General features: G+C 39.0%; 3 protein-coding genes across 3 annotated transcripts in view; 2 read left to right on the top strand and 1 right to left on the bottom strand.

Moving 5' to 3' along the window:
• Positions 1-415: 415 nt before the first annotated feature.
• Positions 416-4038, bottom strand: chmp2a (charged multivesicular body protein 2A). Its single transcript, XM_010771129.1, has 6 exons — positions 3908-4038; positions 2929-3096; positions 2041-2220; positions 1820-1950; positions 1417-1478; positions 416-1325 (listed from the first exon to the last, which is right to left on the bottom strand). The coding sequence occupies exons 2-6, from the start codon at positions 3094-3096 to the stop codon at positions 1204-1206; spliced, it is 663 nt and encodes a 220-aa protein (XP_010769431.1). The 5' UTR covers positions 3908-4038; the 3' UTR covers positions 416-1203.
• Positions 4039-6093: 2055 nt separating this feature from the next.
• Positions 6094-7235, top strand: mrm1 (mitochondrial rRNA methyltransferase 1 homolog (S. cerevisiae)). The gene has a single exon (XM_010771128.1). The coding sequence runs from the start codon at positions 6173-6175 to the stop codon at positions 6965-6967; it is 795 nt and encodes a 264-aa protein (XP_010769430.1). The 5' UTR covers positions 6094-6172; the 3' UTR covers positions 6968-7235.
• Positions 7236-8362: 1127 nt separating this feature from the next.
• The window catches only part of fbrs (fibrosin), a 21832-nt gene continuing 11926 nt past the window's right edge, over positions 8363-18268 (top strand). Inside the window, exons 1-5 of the mRNA XM_010771167.1 lie at positions 8363-10124; positions 13366-13536; positions 14553-14579; positions 14674-14703; positions 14905-14950. Of these exons, the coding sequence (XP_010769469.1) occupies positions 9822-10124; positions 13366-13536; positions 14553-14579; positions 14674-14703; positions 14905-14950 (577 nt within the window). The 5' untranslated portion in view covers positions 8363-9821. The remainder of the gene's footprint in view (positions 10125-13365; positions 13537-14552; positions 14580-14673; positions 14704-14904; positions 14951-18268) is intronic.

Genomic DNA, 18268 nt, shown 5'->3' with positions numbered 1-18268 from the left:
TTCCCACATGGAAAAAAAATTGTTTTATAAATATGTGGTCGAAAAACACTGGATACTACACTTCCCATAATGCAACTCAAAGGTGTTCCCTAACTTGCAGCACATACTATTTAAAAAATATATCAGAATTGTCCATTCTTTTTCATCTAGCAACCGAAATGTACATTGCTTTATTCATCTTTTATGATCATTTTTATAATCTTTTTATTTTACGAGTACCTTTTTTTTGGTGGAGCACTTTGGAATATACATTAAAAGGTGCTTTACAAATAAAATGTTTTTAAAAAGGCCATGCCGAGATGACCCTGATGACATCACTATCATTGGGCTTGTTATTCTAACTCGCTGGACTGATACTTTCCATGATAAATAATCTGTGCTTTATGTATAAGATTTCTTCAAATCAGCCAGTTGGTTTCATCTGGAAAAAAATGTTTATTGAATAAAGAAAAGCAAAACCAGGACACTTTCTCAAAAATGAAAAACACTGACTCTTTAAAACCTTTGGTGAAGATCCAGCTGTTCTCAAGAGAATCACAGAGTCATGGTTACCTGGCAGTAAACAGGAGTCAGCTGACACCTTTCTTTCCTTCATCTTTATATATTTGTTTAAAACAAACTGCCCGTTCATACATTTAGACAGAAAAGACACTTTTTGTACACCATCTTCAACTGGATCCCGACGACAAAAAAAAGAAGAAGAATGATCCAAAGTCATTAAAAGCTGACACCGGGGCTAAAACTGTATTTTATATGAGATTGATAAAAAGAAAGCCAAACCAGCCTGATGTACAAAAAGTGCTGACATATAAAACATCCGCGTCTGTCCTTTTTACCGACTTTCATTTGGGTCATTTTAAACATTTTAGTGTTCATTTAAATTGCGAAAACACCATGCCTTGAGGAGTTAGTATTTACACAGACAGCGAAATAATCTTTCACTTTTAGAGAACTTGTGTCATTTGGCAATAAAAATGAGACCAGGCCTATGAAGGGTAATGACACTAAAAGTATTTCTTTTTTTGATAAAATACATAAAAACACACATAAAATGAAAACACCTCAGAACAGAAGCCACACACCTTATATAACACAGCTGAAATAGCTCTGTTTGCCAGTTATACCTTCAAAAAGAATCTAAACACAGAGATTCGAGTATGTTTGTATCTGTATTAACAACTCCGCCACAGTTTCACTGCGTGCTCAATCTCTCCGCAGGTTATTCAGCCGCTCCTCCAGGTCGGCGTCTGCGTCTGCGAGGGCGGCCTGAGGCTCGACCTTCTTTCCTCCGGCCACCGACAAGCTTCCTCCGGTGCTCGGAAGATCTGAAATAAACATAAAGGGGATCTAATAAGACCAAACGATGCAAATGTAGAATTGAAATAATTGTGCTCTCAAAGTGTTGCGTTTTCTTACTTGACAGTTCATCCGACACATTCAGACCCAGCTCGTCCAGCACCTGGGACACGATGGCGTCACTGTACACAATAACAAATGTATTCAAGTGAATGCAAAACATATATTGGGTTACTATTATCCAAATATGGAGGCTGAATAAAGAAGTAATTAAGTGGGAGTTTGAGGTAAACGGGCATTCTACTTAAATTGTTGTGATTTACTGATTTTAATTCACTTATTTCTTCTTTTTGGAGAGACTACTGTTGGAAAAATCAGCTGAAAAGATTCAACTCAAGAAAAATACTTTCTATCATTCCTTTGGTAAGAACTTGTTTGTAATAATTGATAGTTCTACTTCGAGTGAAATGTGCATATTTGCTATTACCATTCAGAACACAAATGTGGAAAGAAAGTCCCTCACCTCTCGTCTTCATCATCCTCATCCCCCATGGCATCATCGATAGCGTCATTCATCATCTCCTCCTTCATGTCCATGATCTCACTCTGTTTTTCAAACTCCATCATGATCTTCTGGATCTGGGGCAGTTTCAGCTGTGAACGTGGAATACATAGGAGATTGTCCACATCAGTTTGTTATTGTTTATTTCTATTGAATGATTGAAGTGTGTTTGAGGGGCGGACCTGTCTGTTCATGGTGGCCATGGCTTTGGTGACGCCTTTCATAGCCTGCGCCATGCTGTTGTTGGATTTGAGCGTCTGTATCTTCAGACTGACGGCCTGAATGTTGGCTTTCATCATGATGAACTTCTTGACGTAGCGCCGTGTGCGGACCAAATCCTTAGCCATGATCTTGACGGCGTCCTGCAAAGATTAAAATAACACTCATCACTGGGGCTGTACTGCATGTCATTTTTTTATCTTTTTAAACTAACATTGGTTTTCTAATGCAGCTTTGTATATCTGTCATCAAAGTTTCTGTCTTCATCTATTCTCATCATCCTGAAGAAAATCCCTGGTTTGAAAAAAGTGCTTGATAGTTTGTCTTTATTTGATTAAATTAACTTTCTTTAATAAATAGCAATCATTGGTAAGTGCCTCCCAAACAGGAAAGAAAACAGTTTTTTACTTTTTACTTTTAGAATACACATTAAAAAGGTGCTTTACAAATAAAATGTTTTTAAAAAGGCCATGCCGAGATGACCCCGAGGACATCACTATGACTCACCACTAGGTTTATTATTCTTTCTAACTCACTGGACTGGTACTTTCCATGATAAATAAAATGAGCTTTATGTATAACATTTCTTCAAATCAGCCAGTTGGTTTCATCTGGAATAAAAATGTTTTTAGTAAAAACATTGTTTTTGGAGAGACTTAATACTAACAAATGTGGATTTAAGCAGAATCCTTGTTTGATAGAAACATGTTGGGAATTTTGGAAGTGATACCATCTATTTTATTTCAATAAATGATGAGTTTTGGACTTTTTAGTTATTTGAAATGTTCACACGAGTCAATGTTAGAATTGAAGCTACAAACAGAGTTTGGGTACTTTTTCTCTTTTCTCACCATTTGTCCCTGTTTGGCCATTTTCTTAATGTCAGCGATGATCTTCTTCTCCTGCTGCTCCAGTTTCTGTCGCTCTCGGTCCAGTTCTCTCATGGCTCTGTTGAGCGCCCTCTGATTCTGCCTCAGCATCTCCTCCGGGGTTTTCCTCTTTCCAAACAGGAAGTCCATCTGTTTGAAAATACCAAAGGCAGAAGGTCGAAACACTCAAGCTCAGTATATAATGTTAAAAAACTCAATTCAAGACATTAATGACACCAGTGCTGACATGATTAGAAAATTAATCAATTAGTAAATAGTCAGAAAATGTTGCTCCTGTGACAATCTTTTCTCTTGCTTTTCTTTATTATAAAAAAGTTGTAAAAACAAGGTTTGTGTGAGTAAAATGTACACAGTCAAACTGGTCCAACTATTGTTTTGTTGTTGTCATTCCTTATTTTTTACAAATAAAACATTTAATGCTTTTCTGATTATATTGACATACTTTGACTAAAGTAAACATTTCTAAAGCAGGATTTTTTAAAAAGTATTTATTTACTTATTTTACACATTTTCAGTCTTTCTTACTGTAGATGATCTGAATAATTGTTTGAACACTACTGACAGATAAGAGAGGTCAAATCTAGTAAAAACCAGATCATTCAACAAATTCCATAAAAATATATTTGTTTCCGTTTGACTGGTGTTTACCTTCTGTGCTATGCTTCATCCAACCATACTTTTTAACACACATTAAATCAGTCATTTTTAAAACAGTTTAAGCTATGTCAGTCTTCATATAAAGTCAATGGTCCACCCGGTGACCTGTTGTTTCCTGGAAAACATTACTCAGCAGTTAGTAATGTGACTAGAGGCCCGAGGTTTCCGAAGCCGTGTATTCGATTCCAAAACTGCCTCAACATCTTACACAAACGGTTAGTCCTACAACTAAATACCAAACAAAGCTTTACAAAATCCAGACCCGGTATAATGTTAGTCTCACCGTTTCGTCTAAAGCCGGTAATCCGGAAGGTTAAACGATGTTTAAGGCGTTTTCTCCGACTTCAACTCGCCACAATTCTGAACGATTATTTGTTTTCTTTCCTTCACTTCCGTGTTACGATAGGTTCCGGGAAGTGACGTGATGACGCACCTTAGAGACTTTAAAAACAGACGTCGGTTTCTTTGCCGGTATGTGTCACATGGGTGTCAAGGTCACGCGTCACAGAGAGAAAAACAACATTTAAAAATAAAATCCTTCGTCTTTTTAATTTGGGATTGGGATGTTTTTATTTACTTGTATGTCTTTTTTACGGTTGCTGTTGAATGCTTTCTGTGTTTGAAACACAGAAAAAACAAAAGCCTAGTGGTAGTACTCAGATCCAAAAAAATTAAGAAAAAGAAAAAAAACGTACAACTGTGCTTTATTTTGCACCAGTACACTGGTAAATACTCTGGACAGATATTATGTTCAGCCTGGCATCATAACATTAATTATTTGAAATCATGTGTTCTGTTGCTAGTGTAGTAAAGATCTATTTTAATAACATGTATCCCACACAAATGGCAAACTTTTGTTGTGAGGCTTTTATTCTCTAGGTGAAATCGCTTGACATCCGGTCCTAATGTTGTTAGCTTTATGTAGCTAGGTTGCACATGTGCGAATTTCATGTTAAGGACACACAAACATCCTCTCCTGAGGAAGACAGTGGGTTTTGATGCTTGGTCAAAGGAAATATTTGATAATAGTTAAGGAGTTAACCTGCCGACACAACTTGTATAGATTATTGGACGTTTCGCCTGGCCAGCTTCCCTTCCTAGTGCATCTGGACATTATTACAACTATTTCAATATGTGGGTAAATAGCATTGCACATCAGCAGAGGTTGCTACTGGTTTGGGCTAGAAGATTATACAAACCGGAATCAATCTCAAGAGTGGACTCTTATCATGTCTCAGCCTCTGTGCTGTGCTCAGAGGACAGCAGCAGCAAACCTGTGCTGAAGAGACGACGCAGAGTTTCAATAAACTCCTCCGGGGTCCAACACCAGCCTGGGGAATCTGATGGATGGCACACACAGGAGAGGTCAGTTCATATTGAATGCTATTTTCTTTATCTATTATAATTGTGACTATTAAAAAAAACACCGATATCTCTGAAATAATAATAATAATACAATAATTAAATCAAACATAAATACGTGTAATTATAAATGGGTCAAGTCCCATTAATAAATAGTTTTTTTTATTCAAACTGGACGTTTATAATTATTAGACTACTTTTATTTATTTCAGGGACATTTTATTTGAGTAATTCCACATTTATTAAGTTAACAACACAAATAATGGAAATAAAAATGATGAGAGTCCCCTGTAATAAAAAAAAAGTGGAGTTTAGACCTGTAATGAAAAAAAGACGACCTTTGGAAAAATGTCCTCTACAAAATAAATGTGTGTTTTTTAGTTTTGTTTAATAAATTATATTGGTTAGTTATCAAGAAATTAAAGATATAATTTGAATGTTTTGATGTACTTATCTTTAGTGAGTGTATTTCCTACAGTACATGGCAGTCGGCACGCCCCCAGTTTGGAGAAACACATAGTAGTAGTAGTATCTGACACAGGAGCTAAGCAGTGTACTGCTGTGGGTAGGGGAAACAGTTTAATGTTGCAGTCAGACAGCCTTTACCTATGGGGAGCTGGATCCATTGTCTATGCTCTCTTAAATTTTTTAGCAAAAACAGCCATTTTGACTCTCAGAATACAGGAGTTGCTGCTGGCTGAAATAAGTTTTGCTGCTGCCTCAGTCCATAGCAGTTCATTGCTCTGCTTCCATATGGTTACTGCTGTCTACTTATCCTAATTGTCACTTTGGATGAGTACCTCAAAAAACCCTACTTCAAACAATGTAAACCATCCCTTTCAGTAAGGTGGTGTTGCAGCTTTGAAATTACAAGTTTTCTAAGATCTTTCTATTTTACAGAACTGTGATAAAGGAGCCGAATCAGAGGAGCTGGGTTGACAGCAGAATGTCATCTGAACTCAGGAGACTGAGTATGGAGGATTTCCCTGAGGAGAAAAAAGAGAGACTAGAGGGAGAGAAAAGGGAGAAGGAGAGGGTGGTGGGAGAGAAGAAGAAGGAGAGGTTTGGGGGAGAGAGGAAGGAGAGGTTTGGGGGAGAGAGGAAGGAGAGGTTTGGGGGAGAGAGGAAGGAGAGGTTTGGGGGAGAAAAGAAGGAGTGGCCGGTTGGAGAGAGGAATAAGTCAACAATGGACTCCAAAGCAGAGAAATATGAGGTTGTTTTTGGCATCGCTCCCTGTGTCCTGGCTCTCACTCAGGGTAGAAGGAAGCCCCGTAAACTGTTTGTAAAAGATGGCGAGGCCTCTCACAGGGCGTCTGTGTTAAATGTGTGTGAGGAGGCTCATCGGCGAGGAGTACAAATCCAGCGGGTCAGTAAGAACGACCTGGACAAGATGTCTTCTGGGCGAGTGCATCAGGGAGTGTGTCTGCAGGCAAGTCCTCTGGGCTATCTCACTGAAGACAGAGACTCTAAACCCAACGCGGGGGACACTCCTCTCTGGCTCGTTCTGGAGAAAATTCAGGACCCCATGAATCTCGGCGCCATACTGCGTTCGGCTTATTTTCTCGGCGTGGACAGAGTTGTCAGCAGCCTTCATGATAGCTGCCCCTTGTCTCCAGTGGTCAGCAAGGCCAGCTCAGGCGCCATGGAGGTGATTGGGGTGTACGGATACGAAAACCTCGAGGACATGCTGAAGATGAAGATGGCGCAGGGCTGGCAGGTGGTGGGCACGGTGGGAGCTGAAGGGGAGGAGTCCCAGGTTCCTATCACCCTGTGTTCAGACTTCAAAGTGACCAAACCCACGGTGTTGTTGATGGGGGGTGAGGGGGAGGGACTGTCCCAGCAGCTGCTCTCTCTGTGCCAAACACTTCTAACCATCCCCGCCGGCAGAGAGCTGTTCCGGGGGATCGAGTCCCTCAACGTCTCTGTAGCTTCAGGCATTCTGCTCTACTCTCTGCTGTCCTCCAGGAGGCCCGCCAGATGAACAACACCTTCCATATCTGTCTGTACTCTATGCAAGATGCAAGGGAACTGAGAATGTTATGGAGGACAGAATGACATGTCGATGTATTTGAAATTGAACACATCACGGCAATCTTCAGAAATGGCTTTAAAGGATAAGGATGATCTTCTATAATGTTGTTTCTGTCAACACATTCCACAGTACTGTGGGAGTATCAGTGTATCTGGTTCTTATGTGCTATAGAGCTCCATTATTGTCCAAAAACTATTAAAAAAATATCAATGAGGCACACTGTTGTACTGGGTGACATGTTTTTGCAGTATGAACACACACTGTAGTTTTGTTTTGACTCAATCCCACAAACACCGTCCTGCTGTCACACAAACTCAAAAACTCCGCAGCTGAATGTAGTTCCCAGTAAATGAAACATTTCCTCTTTGTTTCTGTTTCAGGAAATAACAGACCCTTTTTTAAAATATGAAATCATATATTTGTGATATTTCTTTAAAGACTACTGCAGGTTATGGAAGTGTGAGACTAAACTTTGCTTTTCAAAAACAAGAAAAATATATATCTCTGGAACAATGTCATTTATCTGACACTGTACTGCATGCTTTGTACATGCTGTACGTAAAACAATAAGGAGGTCTAAATAGATTACATTTAATTTTTTAATAAAATATGACTTGATCTTATCCACTTGTTAGGGTTTGTGTTTGTTGTTGGGCTGTTTGAATCTTCTCCACACACACTGTGCATATGAACTTCCAGGGCTGTATCTCACAAACATCCATGTGTGCATGATAACATTTTAAAAAGAAAATTAGCAGATACACACAAAACTGCTTTTGTATCAACTTAATTATATATTTACGTCAAATATTGAAAATGACATGACATTTTTATTTCGAAAAAACAAATAACCTGTAATAAAAGAAACATCAAATACAATACAAATAAAGTGAATAATGCATCTTTATATTTTCAGGAAAAAATATTTTACATCTTTGTTAATACATACTATACAGATGTAATAAGGTCGTAGGAAAAATCTACCAAACACACTTAAGTCAGATTCTTATGCATTTTTTAACAAATAAGGAGTCAAAGTATCAGACATTAAAAGGTGTGGAAGACAGCATCAAATTCATTTTTTATTTTACCCCCATTATTACTTATTGCACCTTGACTAATGTATATATATTTATGTGTCTTGAGTTTTGCGTCATTTATGATGAATAGTCATATTTGTTTATTTAATAGTCTAATTATTTTTGTTGGCAAATAATTCAAAGTATTCATGCAATATTGAATAAAACTGCTTTTCATAATAAAACAAAAATAAAATATACCTTACACACTCCGCATGGCGGCAGTATGCATCAACAGAGCTCCCAACGAGCCCAGTTTGAGGACTGGGGAAGAAGAGCGGCGCACACAATGCACTGCACGGCTGACAAGGGTTGTGTCTCCCTGATTTTCACGATTATTTTCCAATTCCGTTGAAACTTGTGAAGGGGGTGCAGCGGAGCCGATCGCTTTCTCTCCGTATGTATTTGGATTTAGTAAGAATAAGAAATCTTTGTGCGGAATCGTCGGCAAATGGTCCAACTAATCCACAAACATTGGATTACACCACAGTGAAGGCTGCATGAAGGAGCTGCCCAGCCCAACGGGGGCTTGGCCGACACCCTCGTTTATGGAAATCGACACCGAGGCTTTAATATTTGGGCCTTGATTTTTTTCCGTTTATGGTGAAGCTGGAACGACAGAAGGGTTGGGTGTTAAGAATCATTTTTCATGGACGATTGGTTGCAAAACAACCCCGTCCTGCTTCCTTTAACACATATTGCTTGTGGCTAACAGCTGGATCAGCTAACGCTAGCGAGCCCGAATGCTAAAGTTACGTCTTTCTTTTGATGTGAATTCAACCATTACTATCGGCCATCAACACATTTCGGCAGTGGACATATTTGTTCTCATTTTTGCAGATTACAGGTTAGCTTTACAGTAAACTGTCCGGCTTGTCAGTCTTTTCCAGACACGTTTTAAGAATATAGTTGTATTCTTAGGTCACTGGCTAAATATATTGTAATGTATTGCCGTGTAAATGCTACCAAAATGCTAATTAGCTGGAGTCAACACTGACCTAACGTTAGCCCGCATTACTTTAACTCAAACAACATTTTACTCCTTTTTATATTGGGAGTAAATTGCAGGCGCTGTCAACAATAACATTTTACATTTAACATTAATACGAAATAATGTCACGGCCACTGTTGTGTTAATGTCGGATATCTGGGTTATTGGCCTTGCTAACTAACTAGCTATCGTTTTTGCTAACAGGCAAATACAATTGTCAGCAGAAAAAAAAAGAAATCCTACAAGCAAGAGTTGCATGAGCAATAACAAGGTTTATGTGATTTCCATTTCGAAATTTATCTAGAGACGATTTGGCCTGCTTTGTCCGCAGCACAAGTAACGTTGGTCTTTTTTTGTTTACATGCGTATAACTTAATGTCGGTTGGATTTCTTGCTAGCTAGCTAATGTTAGCCATCTAAACAGCAATGTCCTGACATTTAAGTGTCTGTCGTGGATAGTTTTAAATACCCATGTGGGGCTAAGTTTTCGTTCAGATTCATTGAAATGACACTCAAATTTCGCCGGAAGAAAGGCACTGATGCCGATAGACAGTTGTCAAAGGACGGTAAATAATAGCCACTGGTTCCATTAACGCCATTTTAACAGGGGCTCCCTGCGAGGGCCTGTCTGTGTGGTGGTGTTTTATTAGCGGTTCGGTGCCTTAGACCGGACCGGGACTTGATTAAAGTGCCTCTTGGTTTCTCACTGGAGTTACAAAAGGAGGTTTGCAACATGGAGGGCCCGAGCCGAAGCACTGGATTTAGGCAGAGCCGACGGTCCCGTTCACAGCGCGACAGGGAGCGGCGGAGGAGGAGAGTGAACCTGGCCGAGGAGCGGGCCACATCTCTGTCCTCGGGCTCCGACCGGGAGGCTTGTGGGACGAACACTGTGCTGGGTCCCGGCGGGAGAGAATGCCGACCTGGTTTTGGGAGACACAGGCCTCCACGCCGGAGGAAGAGAGAGTCTGTGTCCTGCGAGGAAGACATCATTGATGGCTTCGCTATCGCGAGCTTTGTCAGCTTGGAGGCACTGGAGGTAAATATATTTCACTGCTGTCATTCACCAAACAACATCAACACATTGATTTAATACTCTTTAATGAGTTGTGGCAGTTGACACGATCATGTCCTTAATTAAATAATACATTGGCTTGTAAGATTGACTGTTTATCTATTTGTCTATTTCGTTATTGTTGTTATGGTTCTGGCACCAATTAAACAATAACATAAAGTAAACTTCCAGTTCTAAATATTCAGATGTTCAGATAAACAAACACGACCTTAACAAAGCATAACAACAACAACAACAACAACAGCAACAACAACAACACAACTTTATAGATGTGATACATAAAAAAAAAACACCCAAACACCAGTCTGACATTATTACATTCTACTTACTATGCTATGCTGTATTTCTTTCCTAAGCTGTTAACTTAATGGAATGAAGTTCCAGAGTACCGGCCATATCTTAGGACGACTATTCTCAATACCTCCCTATCAATTAAGCCCTTAGTAAAAAACATTTTGAGAATAGTACTTTTTTGCTATTTCATAATCCGAATAACTTTATTCGTCAGACAGACCGTTTTATGAGTGTTTCAGACAATTTAGCATAGCGGTGGTTTCTTGCACGGATTGACTTCTTTAATTTAATGTCCCATCACGTCAAATCATGCCTTCTTCCCTCCAGCTAAAGGTGTGACAAGGCTTCAGATATGAACTCCTCAACTCTTTGACACTATTCATTTGCCTGGAAAAAGCAATCCACTCAGGCAGGCAAACCCCAAGGCATCCCTCTGATGGGTCTGGAGAGGCCTCAATTATTCATGTCCTAATTCACTGAGGTGTTGAAGAGCTGCCAAATAGCTATTCAGACTATGAACGAACAACACTAAACCACAAGAAATATTTGAACTGAGGTCTGCAGTTTTACTCGGGGTCTTAACTTAGTTTTAGTATAGGTTTATATGCACATTTTTAAAATACACAAATAGAGTATGTTTTTCAGTGTGTTCTTGTTTTTCTAAAGGGGATATTGGTTAAAACACACCACAATAAAACGCATTCCAGTTGTTTTTTAAGTGTCTTTGTTAACATTCTAAAGAGCAACAGTTTTTTGTTTGGTGGGTAAAGCTACTTCATCATTTGTTACCTCCAACTCTGATACAAAAAATATCCTTCTCCAAGTAAGACATTTATGAGGATGAAGATATAAGGACTGACTAGTTAAGGAAGAATGTGAGTGGGCCTTTGCTTTAAAGTAGGTGTGCTCTGGAATGCTTTTCATTCCTCACTTTCTTAGGTCCGATGTCAATCAATCATGTGGATCCTCAAATCAGCATTGTACCACCATGCATTTATCTAATGCATGCATGGGGGACAATCACACTTTTATAAAGAGAAAATAATCTCTCATATTAGTCATTCCACCTTAAGGTTGGGTCTGATGGTCTATTCGACCTCTGTTTCAAGACAGGAAACCAAATTATTTGACTATAGGTTATGTTGCAAAACCCAGTTCCACTTTTCTCTTGGCTAACTTGAATTTACAGTGACTGCGCACATTGATGGTTGGTTACTATCTGAAAATGCTAATAGAAAAAAATACACTTACCAGCAGAAAAAAATAGTGCAATAGAAATACACATTACGCGTGGAATGTGGCAATTTCCTTCTCCGAATGTAGAACTTCCTGTCTGATCTTATTAATGGCAGTAACTGCCCTATGTTATTCCATAGAAGATCATTCATAAAAAAACACAGTTCCACCGATTTGTCAGACAAGCTGAGGTGACCTTCATGTGAACTTTGAAGGATTATACCAAAAAGAGTGTATTCTAAGTTTACATCGTCTAAATGCATCTAATAACCAACTGGATTTAAAACTCTACAGAGTAGTTTTGAAACTCAGCATTAACAGTTCCTTGTCATTTTTTATTTATTTTCTCTATCTGGATTCAAGCCCCTTATACATTTCTTCTATTACAAACAATCCATAGTTTGAATAAACATTTTGAAATCTTTATAGATAAGTTACTGGTTTCAAACATGTTGACGATGTGACCCTTTAATGCCTAGGTTATGACCTCATAACAGAGGTCTGAAAAATATATATTTCAAGGGTTTTACCAGAAACAGTGAACACATTTAAATTGTTTCTGTAACAGAAATGCTCCTTCCTTCTCGCTTATATATCATCTCACAACTCCTCAGGTTTATCCAACGATCAGTATAATAAGTGACCGGAAAGACAGAAACCCCTATACACTGCAATGTACTCCTATCAAACTGGTTTGTTTGTAAGGCTCTACGTTTTTTTTGTTTTAAATGAGATGTAAACAAATATTAGAATATATTTTTAGCATTAAAGCGCATGGCGATTAAAAAAAGATTTTAATTAAAAGGGGCATAGAATATATTTAATATACTAAACACAAGAGATTAAGTAAACATTACAATTGCAATACAAATGGAAAACAAAGAAGTAGGTACACAATTGAAATAAATAGTTTTTCAAAGCAATAAAAGCAAAAGCCGTAACATAACAAAGAGTCTAAAAAATATAATTGAGTCTACACACAATCTGTTGCCCCTTTCACACCAACGCGGTTCCAGGGCCGGTTCGGAGCCGGAGCTTGAAAAGCACAGTTTTTTCCTGTTCACACCGCAGCTGGAGCCGCCTCTAAGCTCCGGAATCCGGTTCGTTTCAAGCACCAAAAAGTTGTCGGTCTAGAAAGCAAGCACCGCATACGTCACGCTTACTTCGGATCTGGGCTGTGTCCAAATAACACGCGACATCCGCCTTTCCGCCAGCTTCAACATGATCTGTGGAAATAACATTGAGACTCAGTTTTAATGTTATACCATAGTAATTAATGCTGCAAAGCTGGGTATTTTGAGCTTGGCGCATGCAGAGGCTAACAACCGTTAGCTCTAACGCCATCGAATAGGACGTATATTTACCTTCTTTCTCCTACGGAATCGTCGTTGAAGTTGATGATAAATGTAAAGAACTTTTGAATGTAGCATGTAACGAATGTAAGCAAAACCAAAATGAGTAGCGCTTCAATACAATCGGCCATTGTTGTTGTTGTCGATGTGAGGGGTTTCCGCGCGGTTTGGCTTTATGAAGCAGGCACGCAAACGATGACGCAATGACGCAGCACCAGTCGGGCTCTGAGCGGTGTGAACAGAGCGGGAGCTGAACCGAAGAACCGGTTCAGATTATTGCTAAACATGTATTGTAAACACTGTTTCTCTTTCCACCTTATCAGATGGACTGCTCTCTGAAGCCCAGTCAGCGCACTGATATTCCATGCAGGAGGAACAAGGGGAAGAGGGGGCCCGAGGAGAACGGTGGAGGGTCGGAGCCGGAGGAGGGGGCCCCGCACAGCTACTCCAGCAGCTACTGGAACAAGAGTAAAAATAAGAGGAGAAAGATCGAGGTAACGGATGATTACTCTGAGCTTCAATGTTTTGGTCGACTCGGATCCACCATCATCTTTTCATGTTAGATGTTAAGCTAATTCTTTTTTGTAAATTCAAACAGAACAAAGACATCATGAACAGTAAAGAAAATAACTCGACTAATAAAACAACAGGACGAAAAGAAAATAATAAAAATAAATGCAGGGTAAGCTTTGGCATTACCCATCATATTGCTGTCACTCACATACCAACGTAACAATATAATTCATGTCAAAGGAATACTTAGCCCCCAAAATGATTTGTTTAATTTGTATATCAATTATTCACTCCATCTTACCGTTAATTTGTGGATAATGTTTTTTGTTCTGGCAGCAGAAGACTAACGGAGAAACACTCAATTGAAGTAAATAGTGGCTGCATTTACCAAAAGAAATCTAAATTAAAAAATATGTTAATGAACTCAAGTCCAGAATAATGCACCCCCAGTTATCCAGTCTTTTGCTCATGACATGCTAAAAGAATGCATTTTACACTTTAGGCAACATGCATACTTTTTGTGTTTTTTAACCTTTTGTAAACAAAGAAGTCATGCAAGAAACACTCAAAACATTTTCTTAACCAATATCAGTTACACCAGTTAAGTAATTGGTTATACATTAGACAGTTTTGTCAGTGAAGTATTCCTTTAAGTGTTATAATAACTTGTTTATCAAAATGATAGTAACAACAACGGCAAGTATTACTGAACCTATAGCTGCTATTCTCATATTCAAAAGTAATGACATGAAGCATTTGTTTATTTGCAAATGTTTAAAAATGTTTTGTTGTGCTGCTGACCTGTATTTATCCTACCATTGAAAACAAGGCAGTACAACTGGTTCACATCACCCATAATTTGTTATTTATTTCAGTGTTATTTCTTACAAGCAGGAGAGAGTCTTATTGAAGACTTTTTTATAGTTTTCTAAATCTACATTTCCAGTAAGTATTATTCGAAATGATATATTAAATATTGTATATCCTGTTTTTATAGGGACACCCTTTGGAGACCGGCTACATTGTAAGTTTTTTCTATAATCATTGTGACATTTCTTTTTGCAAACTGCCTTAAGTATTCTAATGGATTAAATCAAATGTTTCTGTCTTTGTTTCAGTGCGACACTGAGAGTGATACAGGAGATAAGGTGTGTACTGCTTGTTTTATTTGGGTAACGAAAGTGTTTTCAACAGTTTACACTCCTTGTTGCCATTACTTAAAAAACATCAGACAATATATTTGAATGACAAAACAACAAAATAAACAAAATGTCCCTGGGCTGGGACCTTTATATATACAGTCTATGGTTGGGACTAACATGAAATCTTTGTTTTTTTCCCCAATCAAGGCCTCCGAAAACGACATGGACCCAGTCTTCACAGTCAGTACGAGGATTCACGTGGTTGAAAGCTGTCAACTAATGTTAGTCAATGAGTGTCTTAAAAATTATTAAGTAGCTGGTGTGTTTTCATTAATTGTATAATTATCTTAAAATATCAATGTTACCAATTTACAACCCAAAGCATTTTTAATATAGAAAGAAGATATTCTTCCATGACGCTCAATATCTGTAGAGCGCCCATTTTATTTTTACGGTTGAACAAATGTTTGGTCTGCTTATTCCAAAATATTTCCAGGTGACCGGGGCTCTTGCTTTTCACCTTGACGTCATATCATCTGCAAATGTTTTGGTTTTCAACACTCCTCCTCTCCTTTGAAACTTGTTTTTATTTCTGTAGACCTAGGGGTGGGCGATATGACGATATATATCGTCGAGACGATATTAGGTCTCCACAATATGCCTTTTCAGAGATATCATATCTATCGTGATACAAAGAGTCACTCAGTCATAGAATGTGAGTGCTGCGAGTGCACCAGGGTAGGATTTTCACGGCGGCCATGACGGCCATGCCGTCATTGCCCCTCGGTCTGGCCGTGAAGCCCCGAAAATAATTGTACGGCCACCATGGCCTGTGTGCCCCTGATACTGTTAACATCTCGAAGTTGCTTTAAAGGCGTCAGAACAGTGGTTTCTGAACTGCATTATGCTGCGTTCACAACGGACGCGATGCGAATATATTCATCGCTCTAACCGCTGGAGTTTCAACGGCTGTCAGCTGTGTTTACTCCTGTCATTCAAACAGGATGCGGTGGAGAGGGGGCGGGGCTTATATCCATGTAAATACTGTGGTGGAAACCAACTACGACAAAATTAACCTATTTTACTGTGATTTAATTGTAATACACGTTTCAAAATGATGCCGAAGTAACTAAATACTGATAACGGTTAGTAAAAACCAAGCTGTCTAGTCAGGATTCAGACAGTATTGCACTTCATTTATTGTCTTGGTTGATTCTATTGGCTTATATTTTATTTTATCAATAAGGTATTTATATTGTTTTTCCCTTTTGAAACAGATGTTCAGTTATGCTAAAGTCTTTGATTGCACTTCAAGTCTAAAGTTTACATTTTAATTGTTTGGCAGTCACTGACTTTTCCTCATTGATGTTTTATGTTTTACTTAGTTATGTTTTACTCTCCTTTTCATGTTTATTGATGTCACATCACTGCTAGTGTTACCTAAAACATAAAGTGAATTTTTATACTGAGAAACTGTGCCTTGAATATTTTATTTTATTTAGCAAGAGAGTGCACTTTACTTGGAGAAGAAACCAGTGTTAACATTTGTTGTGTAGGTGTAGGCCTACCTACTTGAACACTGAGGAAGCCATATCAAAATTCCTGTTGAATTGTTCATTCAGGGATTCATTGCAGAATTAAAACCAGCTTGAAATGGTATTTTGGTCTGTTACTCCTTTTTATTTTATTTTTTGTTACCTTGAAGGTGGTTGTACTGTTAAGTAACTTGAAAAATAACCATAATAACCGACATGAAAAAATATCTTGATAAATATCGTCTAACGTGATACTGCTTGAAAAATATTGTGACATTACATTTTTCAATATCGTCCACCCCCCCTAAAAATTAATACTGTAACAAATGAGTGATGCAACCTTGAGCGACGAGACCTGCTTTCGCCTGTACCCTCAACAATAAGGAGGTCCTTATACACATAGTCACCACTTTGCGTCAATTCATACTTTGACTTTTCAGGCACAAAATACAATTGGGCACAATTAGATTCATACAACATTTTGCACGTTGTTGCGGTTTTTATTGGTTGACTGTTCCGAGTATGCCAGATAAAAATTTATTTTCCGTGCAAACATTTGTCGGACCAAAAACAGTTGTCCTTTTATTGAATTCATTTCCTTATAACATTTTGAAATTTATTAGATCAAATAAAAATAAAATAAGGACGTATCAGAGAACAGGTGTTGGCTCAGGGCAACCACCGCCCAACCGTGACAGTGCTAGGCTAGGAGGGGGACGGGGTAGCCATGACGCGTACACGCCTGCCACGAGCGACAAGGGTATAACCCCCCCCTCTCTGAGTTGCTGCCGTTGGGTCGCCTTCCTTGAACTGTGTCACCGAAAACCGTTTCCGACTTGTTTATTTTGCTCTCTCCTGTACTCAATAACAATAATGTGCACTGCAAGTCATAATAAATGTTTGAGAAAAATAAACCAAGAAAATAAACCCCAATATACTGTAACAGTCTATCACTCTTGACTTAATTGACAGACAATCTGTCGATAGTATGGACTTATTTATCATGACCTGACATACGTTTCTTACATACCGTATACCGACAGATTGTCTTCAATTTAGGCTAAGAGTGATATAAGACTGTTAACGAATTGGGGTTTATTTTCTTGGGTTATTTTTTTTACACAAGGCTTTGCTTAGCACTGCGCGGAGTGCGGGACTATGGTGTTCATCTAGAGTAGAGAGAGCAAATGAAAAACTCGAAACGATCCGTTAGGGTGGACATAGTTCACAGGTAGAACCCAACGCATGACCTCAGGCCTGGTTAGAGCCGTGTACGCGTCATGGCTAGCCACGTCCCCCTGCCTAGCCCACTCCACTGTCTACCATTACGTGATGTTCTAACGCAACGGTTATTTGTTGGTTTCTTCTTCACTTCAAGGGTCGAGAAAGACTACGACCTAGCTCTCGCGCCAGAGCAGCGCTAACCAAAGGGAGTAGACACAAGGGGCTATTTCACACCACTCGAGGTCGCGTGATGAGTAGGTAGTAGACACACAGACCTATTTGGAAGACTTACCTGAGACACGAGAAAAACAAAGACCTCGCAAATGGAGCCTGCACATATCCTCGACTCAATCCCGTACCGATCGACCCTTTGTGCAGAGAGTCATCTGCTGACTCAGTCTAACTCGTCAACTACTCTTCTCTCTTTTGCACACACAAATTGCCTCAAACGTCCTTTCTTCCCACTAGATCTTTGTACTGCATTTCAGGTTTACTCCAACGACAGCCAACTTCGGTGCTGAGTGACGCGATTGACTCTCTATAAAGCGAGACAAACTTGTATTGCTGTCGTCCTCGTCTGCTCCTCCTCGACAGAGAAAGGTTTCTCCTCTTGCTCTCTGAGGTCTTTGATGACCTGCGACAAAATGTCGGAGTCGAAGCCTTAATCGTGTTCGCCAGTCAAGGGAAATGAGAATTACTTGTGAAATAATTCGTCCCGACCAGGTTTCCCAGTGCCGGCCTCCACGGTTTACCGCCGGCTACGTAAAACTTACCGGGAGTCGTTTAAGTCTTTTCATATTACTTTATACCGG

The sequence above is a fragment of the Notothenia coriiceps genome, unplaced genomic scaffold (genome assembly GCF_000735185.1).
Source record: "Notothenia coriiceps isolate Sejong01 unplaced genomic scaffold, NC01 NC01_scaffold00009658, whole genome shotgun sequence".
Classification (NCBI taxonomy): Eukaryota; Metazoa; Chordata; class Actinopteri; order Perciformes; family Nototheniidae; genus Notothenia; species Notothenia coriiceps.
Note: the sequence above shows the minus strand (reverse complement) of the source record. Positions and strands in the feature narration are given on the sequence as shown.

Excerpts from the sequence above, each read along its gene's own strand:
- chmp2a (XM_010771129.1), bottom strand. The coding sequence starts at position 3,096 with ATGGACTTCCTGTTTGGAAAGAGGAAAACCCCGGAGGAGATGCTGAGG. Across the intron at positions 2,221-2,928 it reads TGGCCAAACAGGGACAAATG|GACGCCGTCAAGATCATGGC; the intron begins GTGAGAAAAGAG and ends TAATCTTTGCAG. Across the intron at positions 1,951-2,040 it reads TGGCCACCATGAACAGACAG|CTGAAACTGCCCCAGATCCA; the intron begins GTCCGCCCCTCA and ends CCACGTTCACAG.
- mrm1 (XM_010771128.1), top strand. The coding sequence starts at position 6,173 with ATGGACTCCAAAGCAGAGAAATATGAGGTTGTTTTTGGCATCGCTCCC.